The sequence below is a fragment of the Podarcis filfolensis genome, assembly GCF_964270895.1.
Source record: "Podarcis filfolensis genome assembly, chromosome: 2".
Lineage (NCBI taxonomy): Eukaryota > Metazoa > Chordata > Lepidosauria > Squamata > Lacertidae > Podarcis > Podarcis filfolensis.
In genome coordinates this window covers 4,083,382-4,111,274 of record NC_139605.1, presented here as the reverse complement: position 1 = coordinate 4,111,274, position 27,893 = coordinate 4,083,382, and the positions used below count along the sequence as shown (strand labels likewise).

At 47.9% G+C, this 27,893-nt stretch overlaps 3 protein-coding genes across 4 annotated transcripts in view; 1 reads left to right on the top strand and 2 right to left on the bottom strand.

Annotated features, from left to right (window-relative positions):
* LOC310756926 (uncharacterized protein) overlaps window positions 1-27,893 on the bottom strand; it is a 74,657-nt gene that overhangs the window by 5,307 nt on the left and 41,457 nt on the right. The window contains exon 1 of one of the 2 annotated variants that reach the window (XM_083601872.1): window positions 778-973. The exons of the other annotated variant lie outside the window; for it this stretch is intronic. The gene's annotated coding sequence lies outside the window, so the exon portion shown is untranslated. Of the gene's footprint in view, window positions 1-777; window positions 974-27,893 lie in introns of those variants that run through there. 2 annotated transcript variants of the gene reach the window in all.
* LOC310756963 (uncharacterized protein) lies at window positions 3,354-8,545 on the top strand. Its single transcript, XM_083601967.1, has 3 exons — window positions 3,354-3,468; window positions 4,009-4,126; window positions 5,416-8,545. Exons 2-3 carry the CDS (start codon window positions 4,063-4,065, stop codon window positions 6,693-6,695), a joined length of 1,344 nt encoding a protein of 447 aa, XP_083458093.1. The 5' UTR covers window positions 3,354-3,468; window positions 4,009-4,062; the 3' UTR covers window positions 6,696-8,545.
* LOC310756961 (uncharacterized protein) lies at window positions 17,021-27,502 on the bottom strand. Its single transcript, XM_083601965.1, has 3 exons — window positions 26,265-27,502; window positions 22,753-22,888; window positions 17,021-21,138 (listed from the first exon to the last, which is right to left on the bottom strand). Exons 2-3 carry the CDS (start codon window positions 22,814-22,816, stop codon window positions 19,859-19,861), a joined length of 1,344 nt encoding a protein of 447 aa, XP_083458091.1. The 5' UTR covers window positions 22,817-22,888; window positions 26,265-27,502; the 3' UTR covers window positions 17,021-19,858.

The following is a 27,893-nucleotide window of genomic DNA, read 5'->3' as shown; positions in this document are numbered from 1 at the left end:
ACTGAGTGGCTACCAAGAGGATTTTGCCGTGTGCAATTTCTGCAGCAGTCTGTCCCACACCTTGCAGCCAAATTGCACAGATCAGACCCCACACCCTGAGCCATGGGCGTAGCTAGGATTTATGTTGAGGGGTGGGGAGCAGGAGACACACACACACACACACACACACACACACACACCCTGTCATCATCCTCGGCCTGGCTATTGCCCAGCAGATTCGGAATGAAAAGTCTCCACCAGTGTTGTTCCAAATTGCTTCCTTTTGACCCCAAGTGCTCCAAAACCTATCTACAATTTTTGTGGCTTTAAAGAAGAACGGGAACTTTTTACAAATTATTTTAAAAGACAACTGGACTCCTTGGCAGGTTTTGAATAAACATGCACAGATTTATGGAGGGTTAATATAGCAGACAGATAACATAAGGCTGTATACAATTTTACAGTATGCAGAGAATAACATGAGTTGAGAAATCAGAGAGAGGAGCTGAGGGAAGTCGGGGGGGGGGGGAGGGAGGGTTTGTTGGGGAGGTGGGAGGGGAAAACGGGGGGAAATAATGAATATGATTTGTTTTGAGAATTTGTTATGTTAAACTGTTAATATATATATTTTTTTAAAAAACCACCTATCTACAATTTCTACTTTTAGTTAAGTATTTTTATTTATTTACTCGATTTAGGGGGGCGGGGTGCAGCTGCAACCCCTCCTGGCTATGCCCATGGAGTGGGGGGGGTTCTTTCCTCCTGCCCCCTAACCCCACGCCACCCCATGCATTGCACCTCTTTGTCCTCTGCGCGCTCCAGCCTCCCTCTCTCCAAGACTCGCCCTCTCCCATTGAGCACGGTGGGTCTTCCAACAGCCCCACGCCCCACTCCCCTTGCCACGGCAGCTTCCTGCCTCTCTAGGAAACCACAGCTCAGCTCATCTGTCCAGTGGGAGGACTGAGCGACAGGAGCTACCTGCACCCACTTTCCTCTTGCTAATCCCTTGACGTTGTGCTGGTGGCTGAAGAAAGCAACGCGGGTGGGGGACACATCTGGCCAGGCTTTCCCCATCCTGCGCTGAGATTCTTGAACAGCAGGGGGCTGGACTAGATGTCCCTCGGTGTCCCTTCCAACACTGCAATTCTATGATCATGCAACGTTTCTAGCTCTCTCTCCTCCTCGGTGTTGCAGGAATTTATGTATAGATTGGGGGGGGGTCCCCCTCCAGCATATATCATGCACATGCAGCCCACTACCAAAATCAGCACAATCGCTTTTGTGACTTTTGTGATTTGTCACCACAAAACACTTCCCGCAGTTTCTTCCTATCTATTCTGCTGCATGATACCAAATGTAAGAATTCACTGATAAATGGACCTATGTACTGGCTCACTGGGAAAGCTTCAGAAATTCATATAGACATGTGAGCTCAGCTACTCAGCAGCCCCTCCGCCTGAGTGCTAATTCCTGGCATCTTGATACCTGAGTGCCAGACAGGTAGACATTCCAGAAATAAGAGGACAAAAAGGTGTGATTAACTTGGCTGGGAAATAAGGAAAAGTAAAGATCTCTTTTGTTACACTTGATGGGTGTTTGGTGGAGGGCAAGGAGAACCGTGGGGCAGGGTCCAGGATGCTTAGATTACTGCCACCAGACCTCCCCTTTCATGATGTAACCATGATGTATTGGTGATGTAGTTTGGGGGGGGTGTAACATGGGAATTAAAGGTAAAGGTACCCCTGCCCGTACGGGCCAGTCTTGCCAGACTCTAGGGTTGTGCGCTCATCTCACTCTATAGGCCGGGAGCCAGCGCTGTCCGCAGACACTTCCGGGTCACGTGGCCAGCGTGACAAGCTGCATCTGGCGAGCCAGCGCAGTACACGGAACACCGTTTACCTTCCCGCTGGTAAGCGGTCCCTATTTATCTACTTGCACCCAGGGGTGCTTTCGAACTGCTAGGTTGGCAGGCGCTGGGACCGAACGACGGGAGCGCACCCCACCACGGGGATTCGAACCGCCGACCATGCGATCGGCAAGTCCTAGGCGCTGAGGTTTTACCCACAGTGCCACCCGTGTCCAACATGGGGATTAGCAGCTAATAAAAGCTTGTGGGCTCTTTTGTTCAAGGCTTCCATCTTGTTCCACCTTGTGACAGGTGGGAGTCCTGTCTCGACAATCTTCAATAAAGACCAAGCCTACTGGCTGCTGTTTTTCTCTGGTATTCCTGGCTGGTGCCCTTGTTTTTTGTCCAAGAGAGCCCTCAGATTTCTCAGTTAACATTGGGAGATTTGGGGAGCCTGCAAAAGGACTCCCCAGCTGCAGCGCTTAAAAATAGCACAATGGAGCAAAATGCAGGTGTCTCCACCTCCTCCCCAAGGCTGCTTAATAATAATAATAATCATAATAATAATCATAATAATCATAATAATAATACGCAGGTGGTGCTGTGGTCTAAACCACAGAGCCTAGGGCTTGCCAATCAGAAGGTCGGTGGTTCAAACAGGGGTGAGCTCCTGTTGCTCGGTCCCTGCTCCTGCCAACCTAGCACTTCGAAAGCATGTCAAAGTGCAAGTAGATAAATAGGTACCGCTCCGGCGGGAAGGTAAATGGCGTTTCCGTGCGCTGCTCTGGTACGCCAGAAGCAGCTTAGTCATGCTGGCCACATGACCCAGAAGCTGTACGCCGGCTCCCTTGGCCAATAAAGCGAGATGAGCGCCACAACCCCAGAGTCGGCCACGACTGGACCTAACGGTCAGGGGTCCCTTTACCTTTACCTAATAATAATAATTTATTACTTATACCCTGGCCATCTGGCTGGGTTTTCCCAGCCACTCTGGGCGGCTTCCAGCAGAATATTAAAATACAATAGTCTATTAAACATTAAAAACTTCCCTAAACAGGGCTGCCTTCAGATGCTTCTCCTGCATGATTGTGCCCTTTCCCTCCCAAGCTGAATAACACCCCCTACCCAGGGGAGACTGAGCTGATCTCTGTGCGGGGGACAGGGACCAGAAGATGATCTTGCAATGCAAACGCTGCGTCACTTTGAAGATCCCCTATGATCCTTTGCACAGGGGCATTTCCAGCTCTCTTTCTCCCATTTGGGGAACGTGCCCCCCCCTCCGCACCCTTAACTCTCCCTCCCCATAAGCTCCCTGCGCTAAAATACAACACTGGGATGTGGGGGGGGGGGGGCTGGAGGAATCCTCAGCGAGCCTTCATGGAGGAACCGAGCGCCAGATGGACGCGAGAGGAGATGTCTATTTTTCTTCTTCTCCACATTAAATGGGGGGAAGTTGCAACCAGCGGTAGGCAAAGGGGAGGGGGGGGGGCACTCGGTCCTCCACTGGGCGACTGACCCGGCCGGGCTCTGCTTCCCGGAGAAGCAGGAAATTGCCATCCGAAGGCGGCGGCGGCGGCGCTGGGGGCGTTGCAGAAGCGCCCTGGGGAAGCGCGCGCGCAAAGGAGAGGCTGCAAAGCGCCCAGGTGCGACTTTTGTGGGTCATTGAAAGGAAAGACGGGGGGGGGGGGAACCCAAGGAGGATTTGTTTGAGGGTAATGGAGGGGAAAACACCTCCCCCCCCCGCCTCCCACGCGGAGCACTTTTCCCCGGGAAATGCACGGGGTGGGGTCGTGGATGATCCGCGCTGTGCACTTGCGTCGTGCGGCCCAGGGTGCTGCAGGATCGCCCAATGCAAGGACCCCCCCCCTTTTAAAAGCAACCCCCCCCAGCTCGGAAAAGAAAGGCGCAGCCTTCTGATGAGAGGGGGGAACATGCAGCCCGGACAGGAGAAACTCGCTATGGGGAAAACAGCCTTGCTGAGGGGGTGGGGGCAGGGTGGGGGGTTTGCGTGAGACTTTTGCGCCCCCGGAGCTTTGAATGTCCGAGGTCATCAGAAAGCCTAACGGGTTTAAATAGGGGGCGGGACGGGGCGCCGCGTGTTTAAAACTGAGGTCGGCTTCCGGGATGGTTTCATAGAGCAATGCAATGGGTTTACTTTGGATCCCTGGATTTTTTGTTCTCAGGAAAAGACTCGGCCTGCTGTGTTTCCTGGAAAGACATTCTCAAAGCAAGACTTGATGTCTTCGCTGGAAAGAGAAGAACCAATTCTCCCGGCCTCTGGGGAAGGAGAGAGATTGGCAGGTACAGATTTTTGAGTCGTCAAGGGAAAAGGCTATACAGAAAAGGGAAGAGCACAAAGTAGCAAATTTGGGTAGCGTTAATCTTGAGCCACCCACTCCCTTTGGGGAAAACCCAGAGATCAGTGTTAGAACACAGTCTTTGGATGTAGAAATTCTAAGGTTCAGTCCTGTCTTTGTGCAGAGCAGTGGCTTTCAACCAGTGTACCCTGGCACCATGGGGTGCCTTGGGCAAACCCACCTCTTTCTTTCTCTTTCTTTCTTTCTTTCCTTCCTTTCTTCCCTCCCTCCTCGCATGCCCTCTTGCGTCTCTGTGTCCCAAAGGCTTGCACAGCTGTTTGTGGCAGCAGCCCTGGCCACCACCTCGCCAGGTGAATGGTCCTCTGGGGCTGGCCAGAGGGTGCTTCCCAGGCCCCTGTGGGGCAGTGTGAGGAGGCAGTGCGAGGAGGTGGGGCAGCTCAGAGACAACAGCAGCTGCCCAGAGGTCTCCCATGGAGATGGGAGAGGAGAGGAGGCTGAGGGAACACTCCACAAGGGAATGTGTTCGAAAAACGGTGAGGGCGGCCAGTTCTGCAGGCAAGGGGTGACATAACTAGGCTCCTGAGCCCCACAGGGGTGCTGCAGAATGATTGCAGTTGGTTGGGGGGATCCTGGGCCCAAAAAAGTTTGAAAACCTCTGCTGCAGAGGGATATGAAAGTAAGGGAACAGACACATCTGATGTCAAGCGGGATACAGTGGTGCCTCGCAAGACGAAAAGAATCCGTTCCGCGAGTCTCTTCGTCTTGCGGTTTCTTCGTCTTGCGAAGCAAGCCCATTAGCGGATTAGCGCTATTAGCGGGCTTAGCGGATCAGCTGATAAGCGGTTTGGCGGATCAGCTGATAAGCTGCTTAGCGATCAGCTGTTAAGCGGCTTAGAGGATCAGCTGTTAAGCGGCTTAGCGGCTTGGGAAAGGGGGGGGGGAGGAAAAAAACCCCGCAGGAACTCGCAAGACATTTTCGTCTTGCGAAGCAAGCCCATAGGAAATTCGTTTTGCGAAGCACCTCCAAAACGGAAAACCCATTCGTCTAGCGGGTTTTCCGTCTTGCGAGGCATTCGTCTTGCGGGGCACCACTGTATTGGCCTGACTGGATTTTATATTGTCCTCCTGGAGGGCAGCATATTCAGAAGGTAAACCCAGCTTTTGGTGTCTGCAAATAACATTAAATAATGCACCCATATACACAAAGCTCACAATCCTTTGTTTTCTGCTGGAAATTCAAAAAAGTTTTCTTTTTCTTAACCCCTACCCCAGATGATGGGCAGAATAATGGGAATTCTATGCTATCGTCCGAAATTCCTGCAGCTGAAGAAGGAAAAGAGATGGTTGCAGATGAAAGTGAACTTAAGAAGCACAGAGAAGAGAAATCCTCACCGTCTCCGGAGGTTAATGCCCATGAACCCCAAATCCTGCATGAAGATGGACAAGGAAACAGCCAGAAAATATGTCCCGTGTGTGGAAAGATATTTAGATACGAATCAAACTTAAATAGGCATTGCAGAAGCCACACGGGGGAGAAGCCATTTAAGTGCACTGAGTGTGGAAAGAGCTTGAGCTCAAATTGGAGCCTTCTTACACATCTAAGAACCCACAGAGGCGTGAAACCATTTAAATGTGTAGACTGTGGAAAGAGTTTCAGTGAGAGCAGTACCCTCCTTACACATACGAGAACACACACTGGGGAGAAACCATTTAAATGCATGGAATGTGGGAAAACCTTCAGTAGGAACACTCACCTTACTTCCCATCAGAGAACTCACACGGGGGAGAAACCTTTTAAATGCATGGAGTGTGGAAAGAGCTATACTGTTAGTAGTGGCCTTACTCAACATCAAAGAATCCACACAGGAGAAAAACCATTTAAATGTACAGAGTGCGGAAAGGGTTTCAAGCAGCCCAACCACCTTACTATACATTACAGAACACACACCGGGGAGAAGCCATTGAAATGCATGGAATGCGGGAAGAGATTTAGCCAGCTCATTAACCTGACTTCACATCAAAGAATACACACAGGGGATAAACCATTTAAATGTACAGAGTGCGGAAAGGGTTTCAAGCGGCCCAACCACCTTACTATACATTACAGAACACACACCGGGGAGAAGCCGTTCAAATGCATGGAATGCGGGAAGAGATTCAGCCAGCTCATTAACCTGACTTCACATCAAAGAATACACACAGGGGATAAACCCTTTCAGTGCATGGAATGTGGGAAGAGCTTCACTGATAGTAGCGGCCTTGCTCAACATGAGAGAACTCACACAGGGGAGAAGCCCTTTAAATGTACCGAGTGCGGGAAAAGCTTCCAACGTCCCAGTCGCCTTACTCTACATTACAGAACCCACACCGGGGAGAAGCCATTTAAATGCCTGGAATGTGGGAAAAGCTTCAGCCAGCCCAGTCACCTTACTCTACATCAGACAACACACACACGGGAGAAACCATTTGAGTGTACGAAATGTGGGAAGTGCTTCAGGAAGAATGGAAGCCTTGCTTTGCACCACCAGACGCACACAGGAGGAACCATTTAGTTGCATGGAATGTGTGAAAAACTAGTGTAAGCTCACTCAGCTTACCTCACATTACATTAGAGAACACACTGGGCAGAAACCATTTGGAAACGGGGAATGTGGGAGAAAGTTTATTTACAGGAATAGACTGCATACAATAACACACACTGGAGAGGAACCCTTTAAATGCGTCAGTGTGGAAAGAACTTTTGTGACAGCATCAGTCTCATTCCTTAAGGCCTTTTTTTTGCCCTTGGCAACATTCAACGTCCCCCCGCCCATCCCTCTTGCTGCCTTCCCAAAGCCAGGTAAACAAGGCGGTGGGCTGTGGGAAGGAGGCATGAAGGCTCTGAGAGGGTCCTAAAGTCTTCCCACCTGTCAGGGTGCTGTCAGCAGCTCCTGGCCCAGGAAAGTATAAAGACAAGGAGAAGTTTCTTACAGTCCTTTCCCCCCCCCCCACCAAGCTTACAGAGAGAGGCCATAGAACCCAGCCTCTTGGATAATGGTGTTGTCCTGAGTGAATCTCTACCCCCTTCTCTCCCACTTCCTCACTCGTCATCATCATCATCACCTCCTCTACGGGTGGTGCTAAGTGCCCTCTGTCTTTGAGCTCTTTGCTCTCCTACTTTTAAGGCTCGCCGGGTTCTGGGAGATGGTGAGTCTGGAATGCTTTCTAGTGGCAACTGGCCAGCCAGCTGCTGCTCTGCCTCTCCCATGTTTTCCCAACTTTTCCCCTCATCTGCCTCTGAGCCGTTGTAACCTCAAACCCATTGTAAATCTGTACTTCCTCTTCCTCTTCCTCTTCCCTGAAAGGGTCAGGATGGGGAGATGGTCTCCACCACTCCTCCTCAGCCCTCTTCCTGACACCACCTCCTTCCCAAACTCTAGTAAGCATTTCCCCAGCTAAGAGAAGAAGAGTTTGGATTTGATATCCCGCTTTATCACTATCCGAAGGAGTCTCAAAGCGGCTAGCATTCTCCTTTCCCTTCCTCCCCCACAACAAACACTCTGTGAGGTGAGTGAGGCTGAGAGACTTCAGAGAAGTGTGACTAGCCCAAGGGCACCCAGCAGCTGCATGTGGAGGAGCGGGGAAGTGAACCCGGTTCACCAGATTACGAGTCCACCACTCTTAACCACTACACCACACTCTGCCAGAGCCTCTCACCTCCTTCCCAAATCCCAACACTTCACTTCCCCAGCTTTCGGAAGGCTGTGCAAGTGGGAGGGGCATCAAATTTTGGACTCCCCTGCAATGTGACAAGGCAATGGGGGGGGCCTGTGGGTTGTGTAGAAGTACTTTTGCAGGAGACTGAGAAAGAGGTGGAAACTAGGCCGTTTTGGGGGTTCCCTTTATGCAAAGTTTGCTTCAGGATGCTTGACCTACAAAGGAGATAGAAACCCTAGATCAGAACTTTCCAAACTAAAGGGGTTTGCTTGCAAAACTGAATCACTGTGTTGCGAACTGATGCATGTCCAAAAAGTGTGTCGCCAACGTGAAAAGTTAGGAAAGCTCTGCCCTAGATCTTGGACGTAGACTTTATTTGGATAAATAACAGCAGTATTTGGAAGTTTATACAAAATGTAATTGACTATTAATATTTACATATGTATTAGGATAGTAATATCAAATTTATAAAAGGATGTGTGGGTTAGGGCGCTTTTTGTATATTGTATATTTGGGCGGGGGGTTCCTACCCATTTTTGTGCCTTTTCCTCTTCTCTTTTTCTTTGCATCACTTTATTCCGAAACCTTTTCAATAAAATATTAATAAAAGAAAGAAAGAAAAGAGAATGCTCACAATTTCTCTACTTATGTACAAGTGCTTGTGTGAAAGAAATTACACACTCGGATCTCTGCAGCTAAACCCAGCAATAAGGACTCTTTATGTTTGCAGTCTCAGGAGCAGAAACCACCACCATCTGCAATAGTATGCTTGGGATTTGCACAGAATTATTAGTTTGAGTAGCCTACACAAATACACAGGGTTCTTTGCTTCAAAGGTTTAGTCTCTGGCACGCACTGCTATGTGCAAATGCTATTATTATTATTATTATTATTATTATTATTATTAATACCCCAACTATCTGTCTGGGTTTCCCCAGCCACTCTAGGTAGCTTACAGCATATATTAACTACTTTGCTATGCCTCTAGTGTCTCCCAGCAGGCTATAGTGGAGCTCCTCCTCTAGCTCTGCTACAGTGATTGAGCCACTTCATCTAAGTCAGACTTCCTCAACCTCGGCCCTCCAGATGTTTTTGGCCTACAACTTCCATGAACCCTACCTAGCAGGACCAGTGGTCAGGGATGATGGGAACTGTAGTCTCAAAACATCTGGAGGGTCGAGGTTGAGGAAGCCTGGTCTAAGTGCTCCCAAGGCCCCAGGGTCCAGCTCCACTGATGGCTGGGACAACCAGTTACATGTTTAATAAAGCATTTAAAACTGAACCAGCACTGTGGCTCACCTGATCATATAACAGCATATTGGAGCGTGCTAATGTGGCAGCTCGACTTGTGACTGAGGAGCAGCCGCCGAGACCATATAACACTGGTCCTGAAAGACGTACATTGGCTCCTGGTACGTTACCAAGCACATTTCAAAGTATTGGTGCTGACCTTTAAAGCCCTAAAGGGCCTTGGCCCTGTATACCTGAAGGAGCGCCTCCACCTCCATCGTACAGCCCAGACACTGAGGTCCAGCTCTGAGGGCCATCTGGTGGTTGCCTCCCTGCGAGAAGCGAGGTTACAGGGAACAAGGCAAAGGGCCTTCTCGGTAGTGGCGCCCGCCCTGTGGAACGCCCTCCCACCAGATGTCAAGGAAATAAACAACTATCTGACTTTTAGAAGCCATCTGAAGGCTGTTTAGGGAAGTTTTTAACATTTGATATTTTATTGCTTTATTAATAATAATATTCTGTTGGGAGCCGCCCAGAGCGGCTGGGGAAGGGGCCTTCAGCTGGTAAGCTCTTAGTGCCCAACTAACCAGGATGTAAATGTTGGGATACTGCCAGGGAGATAATGTGCATCTTAGCCCCCAAGCTCCTTGCCGGACGATCCATCGACCTCCCGTAGTCACGCAGTATCAGCAATTTAGCGACACTAAGCCTCTGGCTTAGTGCACACTCTTAACAGCAGAATTCACACAGCAAAAGTTGCACAAGCAGGACAGCATATTTACAGTTTATTTGGCGTTGGTCAGAACAAAGAAAACATGACCGTCTGCTCCGACTGCTCAGGCAAGACAGACAGAAAACGAAAGGAACAGATAGCATAAACATCCTGTGAACAGGAAATACGCAGGCTGTGACACAAACATCCTGCTGCCTTTTAAGGTGGAACGGAAATATCCTAACATCCTCCCCCTTTCCGTGTAACCTGTAGTACCTGTGGTTCAACCCAATTGCAACCTTTGTACGTAAACCTTAAGTTGTTCTCTGTTAACAACCTTAGACAACAGATCAGCAGGAATTTCATTTCCTGGCATGTAGGACACCTGAATGAGTCCTTTCTGAATACACTCTCTTGCACGATGTAGCTTAATCTGCAAGTACTTGGTCCTTTGCTTGCAACTCTCCGAGTTCAGCAAAGCCAAACAAGATCTATTGTCTTGATACACTTGTATAGGACATTTCACAGAAACCCCAATGTCCTTAAACAGTTGCATCAACCATTCACAATCCATGAGTGAAAATGACAGAGCATTGAGTTCTGCTTCACAGGAACTTAGGCTAACTGTCGTCTGCTTTTTGCACAACCAGTCAAACAGGCAGTGGTTGTACATGTAGCATACTCCAGAAGTGCTTGTACCATCCGTGGTGTCACTTCCAAAACTTGCATCTGCAAAGATTTCAAGACCTCCAGTCTTCTGACTGGTGAACCTCAGCCTGTAGTGCATAGTCCCTTTCAAATATCGGGCTATGCGCTTCAGAGCTTTCCAATCCTGAACAGTAGGATTGTTAGCATGTCTGCTAAGCAGGTTAGTGCTTACAGCAATGTCAGGTCTTGAACATCTAGCAATGAAATTCAACTTGCCTAGAATGCATCTGTACAGCGTTGTGTCAGAAAACGCTTCAGCAGTACTGTCTACCTGGTAACCTGTCACCATCGGTGTGTCTGCTGGGTTTGCATCAACCAAATTCAACCTGGTTAATACATCAGCAATTTTCTGTGTTTGGTGTACCAGAAAATTACCTGCTTGGTCCCTCTCCACCTGCAGAGAAAGATAGTTGGATACCTCACCAAGATCCTTCATGTCAAAGTGCTCCTTCAGCTGAGCTAGGGTGCTTTGGTAGAAAGCCTGATTCTTCCAAAACATCAGAAGATCATCAACAAAACATAAACAATACAGTTTGTTTTGCCCCTCCTCCTTGACAAATACACACGGATCAGCTTTGCCCTGGTGAAAACCTAGAGAAAGCAACGTTTCAGTGAGTTTTGTGTTCCAACACCTGGCACTCTGCTTGAGACCATATAAGGATTTCCGCAGTTTACAGACCATTCCCTTCTGTATCTGCATCCCGTCAGGTGGAAGCATGTACAGCTCCTCCCCCAAAATCCCGTACAAAAAAGCTGTATTTATGTCATGATGGGAAACATGCAGTTTCTCCTCCGCAGCGATCTTGAGCATCAGCCGAATGCTCTCATATTTGACCGTGGGTGAGTAGGTCTCGTGGTAATCCTGCCCTGGTACCTGTGAAAAACCTCTGGCAACCAATCTGGCTTTGTGTCTGACAACCTTGCCATTCTGGTCTGTCTTGGCCTTGAAGACCCATTTGCTGCCAACCAGTCTCATCCCTGGGACTACCGGTACCAGCTCCCAAGTCTGGTTCCTGTTCAAGGAATCAACTTCAGCCTTCATGGCATTAAGCCAAGGCTCAGCATCTTTAGAGGTTAACTCCTGGACCTCTTTGAAGCTTGAAGGTTCCCACACCTTCTCTGAGCTACTAAGAACAGCAGTTGCTGTCTTAGCAAACTCATCAGCAAATCTCTTTGGAGGTTTGCCTTTGGTCGCCCTTTCAGACCTGCGAACCAGACGCAAGTCTTGTGGACTCATCTCCTCCTTCTTAGGAGAAAAGTGACCAATGGTGAACAGTGGTTCTTCCAGTTCATTGTCAGACGCATCAGATGGTCTGACTGAGGCCTTTGCGCTCTTGTAGTCTGCTGTGTCATCACTGTCACTAACAGCAGCAGCAGCGCCGCCCACTGAACTGGAATCCGAACTCTGATCATCATCATCATCATCATCATCATCATCATCCTCAGTTTCCTCAGCTTTCTCAGCATGATCTGCTTTCTTCACATCACCTTCATCCTCCTCTGGGTAACTCTGGAAAATTCCCACATTTTCCCCCCACTTAGGATTGTACTCAACACTCCTTGTGAACTTTATGGATTTTGAGTTAGTCATCCATACTCTGTATGCACCTTTATCGTACCCCATGAACAAACCATGTGCCCCACGCTTCCCAAGCTTGTTGCTTTGTGGGGTGTGTACCCACATGTCAGAACCAAAGATTCTCAAGTGCTTGGTGTTAGGTTTCTTACCAAACATTTTCTCATAGGGAGTGCAGCCAATAGGTGATGACAGTCTGCGATTAAAAGTGTAAACAAAATTTGAGAGAGCCTCCCCCCAAAACTTCTCAGGGAGGTTGGCATCATGCAACAAGGTTTTTATTCCTTGCAGCAACGTTTGATTTGCTCTCTCCGCAAGCCCATTCATCCATGGCGATCTAGGCGTTGACAAGTCATGCTGGATTCCCTTCTCAGTCAGGAAAGCTTCAAACTGCTGAGAAGTGAACTCCCCGCCCTGATCAGTAAACAGACAGCCAATACGTTTACCATGAGCATTCTCCAACCAAGCACAGAATGCCTTGAACCTAGGAAATGCTTGCGATTTCTGCTCAAGCATAAACACATGAATGTACCTGGTAAAAGAATCAATTAGAACCATGAAGTACCTTGCTCCTCCCAAAGAGGGCGCTAGAGGCCCAACCAGGTCTGCGTGAACTAGCTGGTAGGGTTTGGAAGCCTGCCTGCTAGACTCCTTGCCTTTTGGAGCAACCTTCACCTTGTTCTCTGCACAAGATACACATTTCATGTGAAATTTACAAGGTTTGATGTCCAAACCTTCAACCAACTCAGGCATCTTGGCTAGCGCTTGCCAAGAGAGGTGACAAAATCTTCTATGTGCATCGTGAATGCATCCTGCATGAAGAACCTTGTTAGTTTGTGCAACACAACAAGAATCAGCATTAGATATAACAGCATTGTCATCATAAGTTAGACAGAACAAACCATCCAACAACTTTGCATGCAAAAAGTCCTCTTTGCCTTTTCTGATGACACAGACAGTCCTCTTGAAGGTAATCTCAAAACCACGCCTATTGAGCTGTGGAACACTAAACAAATTGTCCGCAGCTCCTGGAACAAAAAGTACATCTCTGATGGTAGTATGCAGACTTGCAAGTTTCACAGTCCCAACTCCTGCAGCTTGCAAAGTCCTTCCATCAGCCAGGTGGATCTCTCCATCTTGAGGTGTGAAGGAGATGAACAGATGGCGGTCTTTGGCGATATGGCGTGTGCACCCTGAATCCACTATAAACCTCGCCTTGGCCTTCGGTGAAGCAGTGCCAGCAAACAAAACCTTGTTTTCCACTGGCGTGGGCTTTTGCTGCTTGCCCCCCTGCTCCTGGCCATCAGACTTGCCTTTAGCCTTTGGTGAAGCTGTGCCAGCAAACAAAGCCTTGTTTTCCACTGGCGTGGGCCTTTCACCCCCCTTCTGCTTCGGGCCATCTGCAGGCTTTTTCCTTTGTTTACTTCTGGCCTTCCGGCCTCTGCAAAGTTGACCTTGGCTCCCACGGGAAACAGAGCTCTCAGCTGCCGACTCCTTGGCTCCCCCTGGAGGCTGGAATGCTGCCTGGGATGACATCACAGTCAGCTCCCCCTGCAGCTTGCAACCGGTGCCCTCGGCATCCCTGCATTCACTCGCATTCTGGGAAACAGCCAGGACCTCCGATGCAGTCAAACTCTGGGCTGGGATGACTGGCAGATGGGCTATCTTCAAAGCATTCCACATCTGACGTGCAGTCGTGTTGCCAGCTAGCGTAGCAATTTCCTCCAGAGAGACGGACAAGACCATTACGTCTATGGCTCTCGAATTCTGAGCCTCCCATCTCCCTGTCAGAGGAACTGGAGGGGCTTCACTCACAGTTTGCCACACTCCAAACTGACGCAGCAAACTCTCACACCATTTTGCCCAGGTCTCATAATTGTTCCGATTTAATTTTGGGCACTCAGCAGCTTCAGAGGCTTGGAAAAACTCCATTCCAGCTCTTAACGTCAGCCGTGAGTCTTCTTCACTTCAGAGACTCCTTATCTTGGCACCCATAAATCACGAAGCCTGCTTGGCTCGGCTCCCAGGCCAATTAGGCCAGCCGGACATCAAAAGCTCTTGCCGCGGCAAACAGAAAAGCCTCATTTGCTTTTGCTTTTCCACACATACCTCAGCAGTCTGTCGCAGTCTTACTCTCCTGCAAGTGCCGTGAATCTGGGCCCGAAACCTGTTGTTGGGATACTGCCAGGGAGATAATGTGCATCTTAGCCCCCAAGCTCCTTGCCGGACGATCCATCGACCTCCCGTAGTCACGCAGTATCAGCAATTTAGCGACACTAAGCCTCTGGCTTAGTGCACACTCTTAACAGCAGAATTCACACAGCAAAAGTTGCACAAGCAGGACAGCATATTTACAGTTTATTTGGCGTTGGTCAGAACAAAGAAAACATGACCGTCTGCTCCGACTGCTCAGGCAAGACAGACAGAAAACGAAAGGAACAGATAGCATAAACATCCTGTGAACAGGAAATATGCAGGCTGTGACACAAACATCCTGCTGCCTTTTAAGGTGGAACGGAAATATCCTAACAGTAAAAATCTTGCCATCAGTAATAATAATAATAATAATAATAATAATAATAATAATAATAATAATAATAATATATTTGTACCCCGCCCAGCTGGCTGGGCTTCCCCAGCCACTCTGGGCGGCTTCCAACAAAGATTAAAAATACATTAAAATGTCACACATTAAAAACTTCCCTGGGGGGGCCACTAGGTGGCGCATCGGAAGATGGCTGACAATAACATCTCTCCGACCCACACGAGGTAATTTGGAGGCTATGATGGGGGTAATTAGCCTCCTTAACCCCCCCAGGATTGTGGGGGGGACGGCCCTTGCCTGCTGTGCCCTATACCACCCCCGAATTTGTGGGGGTGGGGGCACTAGGCACAAAGCCCTCCTGTGGGATTCCGGCACTCCTGGACGCTGTCCCTGATTCGCGCCGCTAGTTGCAAGCATCTTCAAAAGAAACAATTTGGACGAGATAAATTGCACATGCTTCAAGGAAAAAGGGGAGTAAAAACTGCTGACAGAAGAGATCTCTGATAACAAGACAAGAATAAAATATGAGAAGATACGTCAAGATACGGTACGACAAATGACTGAGGGGGGAGGGGGGAAAAACCTGCCTTCCTTTTTCTTATGTGATTTAACAAGAATCCCCTCCCCTAATGAGTCAGAAACTAAGGACTTAAGCTGTGGATTTAAGGCTGTGTGGAGATAAACTTTCGAACCAAAGCAATGTTTCAAGATGAAGCTGGAAACCTAAGAGTTTTGGAATGACGCAGTTAAAAATGCCGTCGCCATTTTGGGAGGCATTGTTGGAGCTCTTGGGTCTGGGAGGAGAAAGAGAGAAATAGAGTTGTTTACATATCGTGGATCAACTTCTCGGTGGGACTTAAGAGCGACAAATGCCAAATTTATGATGGAAAGAGCGATGCTATCTATGAAGGAGATATATGGAAACCATCTGGACTTAGTGGAGGAACGGGAAATCCACACAGGATTATTATTTTGCTTATCGGCTTAAGGAGACTAACAGAAGAGATCGTAAAGGAAAAATAGAAATTATATGAACAAGATATGATGTGGAAACACCAAGATAAGACTGGATAGAATTATGAACTTTGTCTGAACTGATTGGGACTGATTTGGACATTAACGCAGTAATAAGAAGATGATCTGAATCCCCCTTTGGATCTTGAAGTATGGGTTCCCCCAACAAAATTTAAAAATTTGGCTTTGTAATTTGGAATTTATGTGATGTGATTTAATTTGATGTGATTGGCCAGTTAATAAAAATTATTAAAAAAAAAAAAAACTTCCTTGAACAGGGCTGCCCACTACTGAAAAGGCCCTCTGCCTGGTTCCCTGTAACTTTGCTTCTCGCAGTGAGGGAACTGCAAGAACGCTCTCAGCGCTGGACCTCAGTGTCCAGGCACAATGATGGGGGTGGAGACGCTCCTTCAGGTATACTGGGCCGAGGCCGTTTAGGGCTTTAAAGGTCAGCACCAATACTTTGAATTGTGCTCGGAAACGTACTGGGAGCCAACGTAGGTCTTTCAGGACTGGTGTTCTATGGTCTTGGCGGCCGCTCCCAGTCACCAGTCTAGCTGCCGCATTCTGGATTAGTTGTAGTTTCCAGGTCACCTTCAAAGGTAGCCCCACGTAGATCGCATTGCAGTAGTCCAAGCAGGACTGTAATGGCAGGATCCCAAGGAGAGCTGGCTTCAGGCACCAGACCCATGGGCAGACCAACTCTACGTTACAAAGATGTCTGCAAGCGCCGCATGCAGACCTGCAACACCAATCCCTCCATGTGAGAATCCCTTTCAGACAACCACAGTGCCTGGGGACAGTCAGGTTGTGCATCCATTGCAGCGACCACAGGAGGAATGATCTCTGGGAGAAGTGCAGAGAGAAGAGACGCCATGGTTCATCTGCAACAGCGCAACTGAACAGCTTTATCTGCCCAAGCTGCTATGGAATATATCTCTCCCCTATCAATCTCTGCAGCCACTGTAGGTTTTCTAACCTTCCAACAGCGGATTTCACCCCCAAAGGTGCACACCTCCCGAAACAGATGGATGCCAACTAAATACCATACCCACAATTAATGTACATAAGCTCCCAGTGGCTCTAATGTTCCTGGACACCTTTATGGCATCTGACAGGGTGGAATGGGGAATCCTCAAGGCTTTCTTGGCACAATTAGGACTTGGAAAACACTTTTTGCGTCTTAACCAAATGTGTTGCACTTTGCGGACAGCCATTTGCACAAATGATATGGAGTATCTAATAATCAAAGTACTATAATCAAAGCCAATATGGAGTGTCAGATTAGGACCTCCTGGAACACCGGCTGTGTCCTGTACAGCATCCTTAAAAACAGTATTCTTTTTCTGTGGTATCTGAAATCTGCTTTATTTAAAACACATCAACAAAAGACCAATGAACGCATTTTAGTTTATGAAAGACATAAGTTTAACCCACAAAGTATCAAGGAAAATCAAAGGTGCATTATACATAGAAACTATTAGGATGCCAAGATTATGTGAGAAAATGAAACTATATTCAAGTATTAGGTAAATAGGCTGTTATACATATATGCTACATCAAGCAACTTAAAAGAAAAAAAAGTCTTATCCACTGCTAAATCCTACATTGGCCCTTCTAAATTTCCCCGGCCCTTTAGGTAAAGCTTCCTACATTTCCATTTTCCCCTGACTGCAAAGTATTAGAAGGGAACAGGCTTCTGGGGCTTTTACACGCAGGATAGCAGGAAGCAGTCTGGTGTCCAGGAATGAAGATCATGGATTGCCTCCCATTTTTCTTATTTACATTCTCAAAAAAACTCACGTGGTCCCGAACTTTGCCTCTTCACCTCTGCCATCCTTCACATCACTTCCTGAAAGTTAGTTTCTACTCTCTCCAATACTTACTTACTTACTTTACCTTCCTTCCCTCCCCCCCTCCTTCCTTCCTGCAACAATTCACATCTTGCAAAGGACAGGTGTATCCCCTCCCAACTAAATCTTCATTTCCTGCCCCAGAAGTTCTGCTAGGTTTTATTGTATGCTTTGCCAAGTTTTGCTGGCTACAGGGAAATGTCAGCTTCCTTGAGAAGCCTGAGAAAGCTTTCATCCCTGTGCTTGTTCTTCATTTACAAACTCATCACTCCCAAACCCTAGCTAACCTTCCTCTCCCCAATGTTTTCATAGAATCATAGCAGCTTAACCCCCTGCAATGCTGGAATTTTGGATAAAGCACCAGACAGATGGCTATCCAGCCTCTGCTTAAAAACCTCCAAGGAAGGAGAGTCCACAACCTGACGAGGGAGACTGTTCCAATGTTGAAGAGCTTACTGTCAGAAAGTTTTCCCATATGTTTAGTAGGAATCTCCTTTCCTGCAACTTGAAGCCATGGGTTCGAGTCCTACCTTCCAGAGCAAGAGAAAACAAGCTTGCTCCATCTCCCATGTGACAGCCCTTCAGATTTTTGAAGATGGCTATCATGCCTCCTCTCAGTCTCCTCTTTTTCCAGGCTAAACATACCTAGCTCCTTCAACCATTCCTCACAAGGCTCGGCTTCCAGATCCTTGACCATCCCCTCTAAAATAAGCTGAAGACCCTTGCAAGAAATTCTACAATGTCTGCTCACTTCATTACTATGGGACCACCTCTCCTGGTATGCCCTGCGGAGGACCTTAAGGTCCATGAATAACCATAGTTTAGAGGTCCCGGGCCCTAAGGAAGTCAGACTATCCTCCACCAGGGCCAGGGCCTTTTCAGTGATTGCTCTGACCTGGTGGAATGCTCTGTCCCATGAGACCAGGGCCCTTCAGGATTTAACTTCCTTCTGTCGGGCCTGTAAGACAGAGCTATTCCGCCTGGCCTTTAATTTGAATTCAGCCTGATCTTTTTATTTCCCTTCCCCTTTTATGAAGATCACCTGCTCTGAGACCCCACAGCTAATTCTCCCCTGGCCTCCTCACTGGCCCAAATAGGACCAATTCAGCCAGCTAACCCTGGAGATTATCTAATTGATTTTTGAATTTTATTGTTATTCATGTTTTTATACTGTATTTTATGCTGCTTTTATAATTAAGTGTTGAAAGTGTTTTAAATTTGTTATTAGCTGCCCTGAGCCCGGTTTCTGAACTAGGAAGGGCAGGATATAAATAAAAAAAATTATTATTATTATTATTATTACTACTACAGCTGATTTTCCCACATACTATTTCTCCTGCCACCCCGGAAGTCATTCCTCTCTATGGCCACCCTGCCTATCCTAGGGTCCAAATTCCTGGCCTGTTGACTCCAGAGAAGTGTAAGATGCTATTACCTCTCTAGTGCAGAAGAAAGATTAAAGTCAGTCCTGTTGGGTTCTCTCCAGGGAACAGCGAGGGCCTACCACCTTCTCCTTAAGTTGCAGGCTGACCCTGATAAGAACTTGTCAAGCAGTTCTTTTGCAATCAATTGTGATCACGGTTCGCTATTCCACTACACATATAATTGGCATAGGAACGCTAGTAACGAAATGGTCAAACATTCTATTTTCTACAGTTCATAATACTTTTGCATGTATTACAGTGCAGTTCATTTCTTTCAAACGTTACTGTTTACAGAACCGCTAGTCCAGCATCTAATTGATTGTAGGAAATGAAAGCGTGCTCCTTAATCAATGTGCTTAGATTTTCAGGTGTCGAATGACCTCTTTCTAACTTCCTTTCATTCTTACTGTCTTCCTGGGGTAGCTTCTTCCATGTGAAACAAGAGTGCTCTGTCACTGATGCTCTTTTGAGGTTCAATTAATTTGTTGGGATTCCTGCTGGGTGCATTCTTTCGTGGAAGGTAACTCCTGTCCCTGAAGCGCTTTCCCCATTTCAGACAGTTATAGGTTTCCTTCTCTTTGTGGGTCCTTTGAGGAAGAGAAAGAGGAGTACTTTCTACAGTAAGGCCTGTACCCTCAAGAAAACTCCACACTGGGCATTCTTTGATGTAAAGGAAGGACATTGCTAACCCTAAACTCTTTCTTCACTCTACATTCAAATGTGTTTACTGGTTGTGAAAATCAGACGCTGGACTAAATAGACTATGGGCCTGATCCACCAAGACACTTCTTTATGTGCTCATTATCCTCTGTGTGTCTTCTTCGATTTAAATGAAGGCTACTGCTCAAACTAAACCTTCCACATTCTCTGCACGTAAAAGCTTTCCCCCCAGAAAGCTGTGTCCCGTGATGGAAAGTAAGCTGAGCTTACAGAAGCTTTTTCCCACGTCCAAAACATCTAAATGGTTCCTTCTGTGTGTTTTTTGTGGTGTAAAGTAAGGCTTTTCTTCTTTGCGAAGCTCCTCCCACATTCTGCACATTTAAACGGTTTCTCCCCAGTGTGCGTTCTGCTATGAGAAATGAGGTTGCTGCTGTTACAAAACCTCTTCCCACACTCCCTGCACTCAAAGGGTTTCTCCCCTGTGTGGGTCCTGCGATGGGAAGCAAGGTTAATGAGCTGCCTGAAGCTCTTCCCACAGTCCAGGCATTTAAATGGCTTCTCCCCAGTGTGGATTCTATAATGTAGAGTAAGGCGGCTGGGCTGTTGGAAGCTCTTTCCGCACTCAGTACATTTAAAGGGCTTCTCCCCAGTGTGAGTTCTCTGATGTTGAGCAAGGCCGCTACTATCAGTGAAGCTCTTCCCGCATTCCATGCATTTAAAGGGTTTCTCCCCGGTGTGTATTCTCTGATGGGAAGTAAGGTTAACCAGCTGGCTGAAGTTCTTCCCGCATTCCATGCATTTGAATGGCTTCTCCCCAGTGTGCGTTCTGTAGTGTATAGTAAGGTGGTTGGGCTGCTTGAAACCCTTTCCACACTCTGTACATTTAAATGGTTTCTCCCCTGTGTGGGTTCTCTGATGTTGAGTAAGGCCGCTGCTGTCGCCAAAGCACTTCCCACATTCCATGCATTTAAATAGCTTCTCCTCGGTGTGGATAATGCTATGTGAAGTCAGATTAATGAGCTGATTGAAGGTCCGTCCACACTCAAAGCACTTAAATGGCTTCTCCCTTGTGTGTGTTCTCTGATGCAAAGTAAGTTGCGTGTTCCTACTGAAGGTTTTCCCACATTCCGTGCATTTAAATGGTTTCTCCCCAGTGTGTGTTCTCGTATGTGTAAGGAGGGTACTGCTCTCACGGAAACTCTTTCCACACTCCATGCATTTAAACGGTTTCAGCCCGGTGTGGCTTCTTAGATGTTTAAGAAGGCTGCAGCTGGAGCTCAAGCTCTTTCCACACTCAGTGCACTTAAATGGCTTCTCCCCCGTGTGGCTTCTGCAATGCCTATTTAACTTTGACTCGTATCTAAATATCTTCCCACACACAGGGCATATTTTCTGGCTGTTTCCTTGTCCATCTTCCTGCAGGATTTGGGGTTCACGGGCATTAACCTCCATAGAAGGTGAGGATTTCTCTTCTCCGTGTTTCTTAAGTTCACTTTCATCTGCAACCATCTCTTTTCCTTCTTCAGCTGCAGGAGTTTCTGACGACAGCATAGAATTCCCATTATTCTGCCCATCATCTGGGGTGGGGTTGAGAAAAAGGAAACTTTTTTGAATTTCCAGCAGAAAACAAAGGATTTCAAATTTTCTGTATATGGGTGCATTATTTAATGTTATTTGCAGACACCAAAAGCTGGGTTTACCTTCTGAATATGCTGCCCTCCAGGAGGACAATATAAACTCCAGCCAGGCCAATATCCCACTTCACCTCAGCAGGCACAGGTGTGTCTTTTCCCTTGTCTTCAGATCCCTCTGCAGCAGAGGTTTTCAACCTTTTTTGGGCCCAAGGCTCCCTCAACCAACTGCAATCATTCTGCAGCACCCCTGTGGGGCTCCGGAGCCCAGTTATGCCACCCCTTGCCTACAGAGCTGGCAGCCCCTCACCCTTTTTTGAACACCCTTGTGGAGTGTTCCCTCAGCCTCCTCTCCTTGGGAGACCTCTGGGCAGCTGCTGTTGCCCGGCCAGGTCTCTGAGCTGCCCCACCTCCTTGCACTGCTCCTCACACTGCCCCACAGGGGCCTGGGAAGCTCCCCCCGACCAGCCCCAGAGGGACCATTCACCTGGGGAGCTTGTAGTCAGGGCTGCTGCCACAAACAGCTGTGCAAGCCTTTGGGACACAGAGACACAAGAGGGCATCCGAGGAGGCAGGGAAGGAAAGAGGGACAGGGGCCAATGTTACCTGGGGAGCCCCTGAGCATCCTTCAAGGCACCCCAGGGTGCCACAGCCCACTGCTTGAAAACCACTGCTCTGCAGGCTTTCAGATTGGGACCCTGTTGATTGCAAGGACAGGACTGAACCTTCGGATTTCTACATCCAAAGACTGTGTTCTTGTTGAATGGTTTCTTTAAATTTTAGGTTTCATTATTGTTTCACAAGATGTGTATATCTTTAAGGGCCTGAGCAAATAACATGACCTAGTTTTACAGCTGTGAAGCAGTATACAGTGGTACCTCTGGTTAAGTACTTAATTCGTTCCGGAGGTCCATTCTTAACCTGAAACTGTTCTTAACCTGAAGCACCACTTTAGCTAATGGGGCCTCCTGCTGCTGCTGCACCACAGGAGCACGATTTCTGTTCTCATCCTGAAGCAAAGTTCTTAACCTGAAGCACTATTTCTGGGTTAGCGGAGTCTGTAACCTGAAGTGTATGTAACCTGAAGCGTATGTAACCCGAGGTACCACTGTAGCAGGTGCTGTTAAGTTATGTTAATTAAGCTCTTGGGTACAGTATCTTAAGAGCAGCATGAAGCTCTCTCAGTACCCTGGTGGATTGGTTACACTTATTGATATAATGTAATTTAGTGTAAAATGAGTTTTTGTTTTTGTTATTAAACCAAGCAAAGGTTACTTGGTGTGGTCTCCCCAGCACGCCTACTGCAGCCCAACTAATCTGCGAAAAAGCTAACAGTTCTAACACTGATCTCTGGGTTCTCCACCACCAACACCAAGCATAGCTGTCAACTTTTCTTGCGGGGAATCCTATTCGGAATAAGGGAATTTCCCTTAAAAAAAGGGAAACGTTGACAGCTATGCCACCAAGGCAGGGTTGGCCCAAGGTCAAGGCAACCCAGGTTTGCAGGTTTGTGTTATTCCCACTATAACCTTCCCCATTATGGGTTTCAAAAATCTGTACCTGCCATTCTCTCTCCTTCCTCAGAGACTTGGCAAACTGGTTCTTTCCCTTCCAACGAAGACATCAAGTCCACTGGGAGAATTTCTTTCCAAGGCTAGATCTTTCTGGGAACAAAATATCCAGGGATCTTCTTAATCTGTATATGAAGAGGGATCGAGAAATGGAGGCACAGGTAGGGTAAAAAATCGTGCTGGGCAGAATGCTCTCCCCCCCTCAAAAAAAGAAATTCATCTGGATTAAGCGATGCAAATGATGAACCTGAACATGTGTGAATTTGGAAAAGAGAATCTTCCTTTTCCAACAGAAGACAACAATGTTGTTGTTGTTCTTCATGAGTTTCTGTCCCCTATTAGGCATGCCATGAGCCTTGACAGTGATTCTGAGTCCAGTACAGTGGTACCTCGGGTTAAGTACTTACCGTATTTTTCGCTCTATAGAACGCACTTTTCTCCCTCCAAAAATGAAGGGGAAATGTGTGTGCGTCCTATGGAGCGAATGCAGGGGGGAGGCAGACAGGGAAAGCCCCCAAAAGTCGCACACAAGCTCCGCGCGGCTCTTGCGGGCTTTTCCTCAGGAGGGACAAGGGACTGACGCGGCCAGTCAGTCCCTTCTCCCTCCTCGTAGAAAAGCCCACAGGAGCCGCGTGCTCCTTAAAGGCTGTGGGCTTTTGCGGGAGGTGGGGGTATTGCCATAGCCCTGCGACCCTCTCCCGGCTGGAGAGGTGGTGCACGGCTATGGCAGCAGCCTCTCCGCTGCGCACCTTTCCGCTGCTCCCCGACCTGCTCTTTGGGGCTGGTGATGGGCTTCCCCCCGCCAGCCCCAAAGAGCAGGTCAAAAGGAACCTGAAGCCTGGATAGCGAGAGGGTTCGGTGCGCACCGACCCCTCTCGCTCTCCAGGCTTCCAAGGTAGCCGCCTGAACGCACCTTGAACGGCACCTTGTTTTAGAAGGGGAAAACGGGGGGGGGGGAATTCTCCCCTCTCTGCGCAGTGCCTCCTGCCGCTTCGCTGAAGGGGCACTGGGCAGAGAGGGGGAGATTTTTTTTTCTTGTTCTCCCCCCTCTAAAACAAGGTGCGTCCTATTGTCCGGTGCGTCCTATAGAGCGAAAAATACGGTAATTCGTTCCAGAAGTCCGTTCTTAACCTGAAACTGTTCTTAACCTGAAGTACCACTTTAGCTAATGGGGCCTCCCGCTGCCACCACGCGATTTCTGTTCTCATCCTGAAGCAAAGTTCTTCACCTGAAGCACTATTTCTGGGTTAGCGGAGTCTGTAACCTGAAGCGTATGTAACCTGAGGTACCACTGTACTTGTACATAGGATGCAGCTGCTCCCAGCACTGCTCATAAACTGCACTAGGACACTGCATTAGGGGTTCTGGACTAATAGGCAGCTCCAATGATAAAATTCTCTCTCTGCACATCATTCCCACTGATGAGAAGATGCAGACTGATACTTACTGGCTAGAGAGCCAGGAGAGGTTCCTTAGCTGGGCCTTGGGAGTACCTGCCATCACCTGCTCCTGATTTCTCTTTTTGAGATTGATTGATTGATTGATTGATTTATGTTGCATCAGTAAACATTATCATATTACATCACGAGGCTTATTATAATATACGGTAACTTTCAGCATGTATACAAAGTTTATACGGTGGTACCTCGGATTAAGAACTTAATTCATTCCGGAGGTCCGTTCTTAACCTGAAATTGTTCTTAATCTGAAGCACCACTTTAACTAATGCGGCCTCCGGCTGCCGCCGCACGATTTCTGTTCTCATCCTGAAGCAAAGTTCTTAACCCGAAGTAATATTTCTGGGTTAGCGGAGTCTGTAACCTAAAGCATATGTAACCCGAGGTACCACTGTATACAAAGTTTATTTTAAAAGTAGCCCATGGATCAAGACCATAAGGGGAGGGCAACAGAAGGGTCAGACTGAGTCCAAACCAAAGGCCGGGCGGAACAGCTCTGTCTTGCAGGCCTTGCAGAAAGGTATCAAGTCCTGCAGGGCCCTAGTCTCTTGTGACAGAGTATACCACCAAGTCGGGGCCAGTACTGAAAAGGCCCTGCCCTAGTTGCAACAAATCTAACCACCTTGCGACCTGGGACCTCCAAAATGTTGTCTTTTGTGGACCTTAAGGTCCTCCGCGGGACATACCAGGAGCAATGGAAAGAAGATAAAGTCCCTACCAGAGAAGATCAGCAGATCAAATTGATGGATTATGCCGAAATGGCTAAAATGACTGGAAGACTCAGAAATCAGGAAGACCAAAATGTTAATAAGGAATGGGGGAAATTTATAATTTCTCTTAAAAACCATTGAAAGTAGTTAAAATCGTTAGTAGGATTGGAAAAACACTTGTAGTTTCATGGTGAATTTTGGACACAATGGAGAGGTAAAATATTTGGATTATTATAAAATATGCAGGAGGAAAGGACTAAGAATAGGACCTACAAAGGGGAGAAAGGAAGTCCAGAAGAGTCTTTGGAATCTTGTTTCTATGTTGTATGTTGTATATGTGACTGTAAAATTTTAATCTGAGAAACCAAATAAATAAATTTATAATTAAAAAAATGAAATTACAGGCTAGTGAGCTTAAGCAATATACTGGGAACATTGCGAGAAAGTATGGCTGAAGACAGATAGCAAGGATTTAGAAGAGGATATCTGTTCTTTTGAGGGATAAGTATCCGGAACCTGTGCTTTCAAAACAGATCAAGAATGATTTAGAGTTCAGGGTGAGCAATGAGAACACGTGAGCTGTGGCTGCACAATTGCTCAGGGCGGCTAAAACAAAAAGGGAGACAGAGAAGTTCGAAGAGGATCTGTCGGAAATGAACCTTCATCATTTTGTGTATTTTAAAGCTGAAACGTGGTCAACCCAGCAGGATTTTCTTGTGTTTCCTGCTCCACTCTCCCAGCTCCAAGCGGAGGTGATAACAGCCTTCCACCAAATCACTACTAGGCCCTATAACTAGGTCAGCAAAGACCGGGGGGGGGGGGGGGAATCATATTCAGCACTCAAGACTGAAGGAGGAACCCAGGCCGCCTGCTCTGCCTATTATTTATGCAAATTGATTTCCTCTGGAGTTAAAGATCTGACTGGGACAAACCCTGTTATGCTGAGCTCGTATTCTGCACAATTTGTATAAGGTGTCTGTTTGATAAATGTGTGGTTTGCTATGCCTAATAAAGGCTATTTGATTTATGTTAATCCACCCCAGCGAGGCTGCTTCCCCCATAGCGGGTTCCTCCCTCTCTCTGGGCTGTTCCCCCTTTTTTTCAGAGCTGGGGGAGGGGGAGGTTTTAAAAGGGGGTCTTCCATTTGCGATCCTGCAGCACATTGGGCCGCACGACGCGAGCGCGCAGCACGGATCAGCCACGACCCCGCCCCGTGCATTTCCCGGGGAAAAGTGCTCCGCGTGGGAGGCGCGTTTCCCCTTCATTCTCCCTCGTGCAAATCCTCCTTGGGGTACCTCCCCGTCTTGCCTCTCCCTACCCCACAAAAGCCTCACCTCGTCGCCTCCACGCTGCCTCTCGCCTCCGCAGGAGCGTTTCCCTCCGCGGAAGAGGGAGCAGGGCGCTTCTGCAACGCCCCCAGCGCCGCCGCCTTTGGATTGCAACTTCCTGCTTCCCTGGGAAACAGAGCCCGGCCGGGTCAGTCGTCCAGCGGAGGACCGTGTCCCCCCTCCCTCTCTCTCTCTGCAACCCTTGCGCCCCCCCTTGCGTACTACTTGCAATGCAACTTCCGCACTCCATGCGCTTTCATAGAATCTGTCGAGCTGGAAGGGAGCCGAGGGTCATCTAGTCCCACCCGCTGCAATGCAGTGATACGCCGCTGCCCCCTACAAGGGATCGAACCTGCAACCTTGGCCTTATCAGCGCCGTGCTCTTAAACTGAGCCATCCGGGCTCCCCTTTCCCCCACCTTCTTGCGCGCCTGAACCTGTCCGCCTTTTGCATTCTAACACTTGCAAGCTCCATCCTCCGGCAGTTCCATGACGCCGGCTGCGCTTCCTTTCAGGCCAATACTTGGCAGCCATAAACTCGCACCGTGTCCAATATCCTATAAAAAGCATTAACTGGAATACCTTGCAACATTTCATCAAAGAAAATTGAGACGCCCTATTCCATAATAATAATAATAGTAATAGTTTTATTATTTATACCCTTCCCATCTGACTGGGCTGCCCCAGTCACCTTGGATAAAAATATAAAAAAACATGAAACATTTAGAAAAACTTCCCTTCAGATGTCTTCTGAAGTTGTAGAGTTACTTATCTCCTTGGCTTGGGGGGTGTCTAATAAAAATAAAAATAAATTATTTATACCCTTCCCATCTGGCTGGGCTTCCCCAGCCACTCTGGGCGGCTTCCAAAAAAATATTAATACGTCAAACATTAAAAGCTTCCCTAAACAGGGCTGCCTTTGGATGTCTTCTAAAAGTCTGGTAGTTGTTCTTCTCTTTGACATCTGGTGGGAGGGCGTTCCACAGGGCGGGTGCCACCACTGAGAAGGCCCTCTGCCTGGTTCCCAGTAAGTTAGCTTCTTGCAGTGAGGGAACCACCAGAAGGCACTCGGCGCTGGACCTCAGTGTCCGGGCAGAATGATGGGGGTGGAGATGCTCCTTCAGGTATACTGGGCCGAGGCCGTTTAGGGCTTTAAAGGTCAACACCAACACTTTGAATTGTGCTCAGAAACGTGCAGGGAGCCAATGTAGGTCTTTCAATGTAACTTCATACATTGTTGTTGTTGTTGTTTAGTCGTTTAGTTCTTCATGACCCCCTGGACCAGAGCACGCCAGGCACTCCTGTCTTCCACTGCTTCCCGCAGTTTGGTCAGACTCATGCTGGTAGCTTCCCCTCCCCATCCAGCTTGGTTTCCCTAGCCACTAGGGAACCCAAACCCTATGGAAATAGGGATGTCAAGGTTGCAGGTTCGATCCCCGCACGGGACAGCTGCGTGGTCCTGCATCTTTCCTCAGGGCCTGCAAGACAGAGCTGTTCCACCTGGCCTTTGGTTTGGACTCAGTTGGACCCTTATGTCTTCCCACCCCATAAGGTTTCAATTTATGGGCTACTTTTAAAATGAGGCTGCTTTTTAAATTGCATTTTAACCTGTATTTTAAATTGGTCCCTCCCCCCA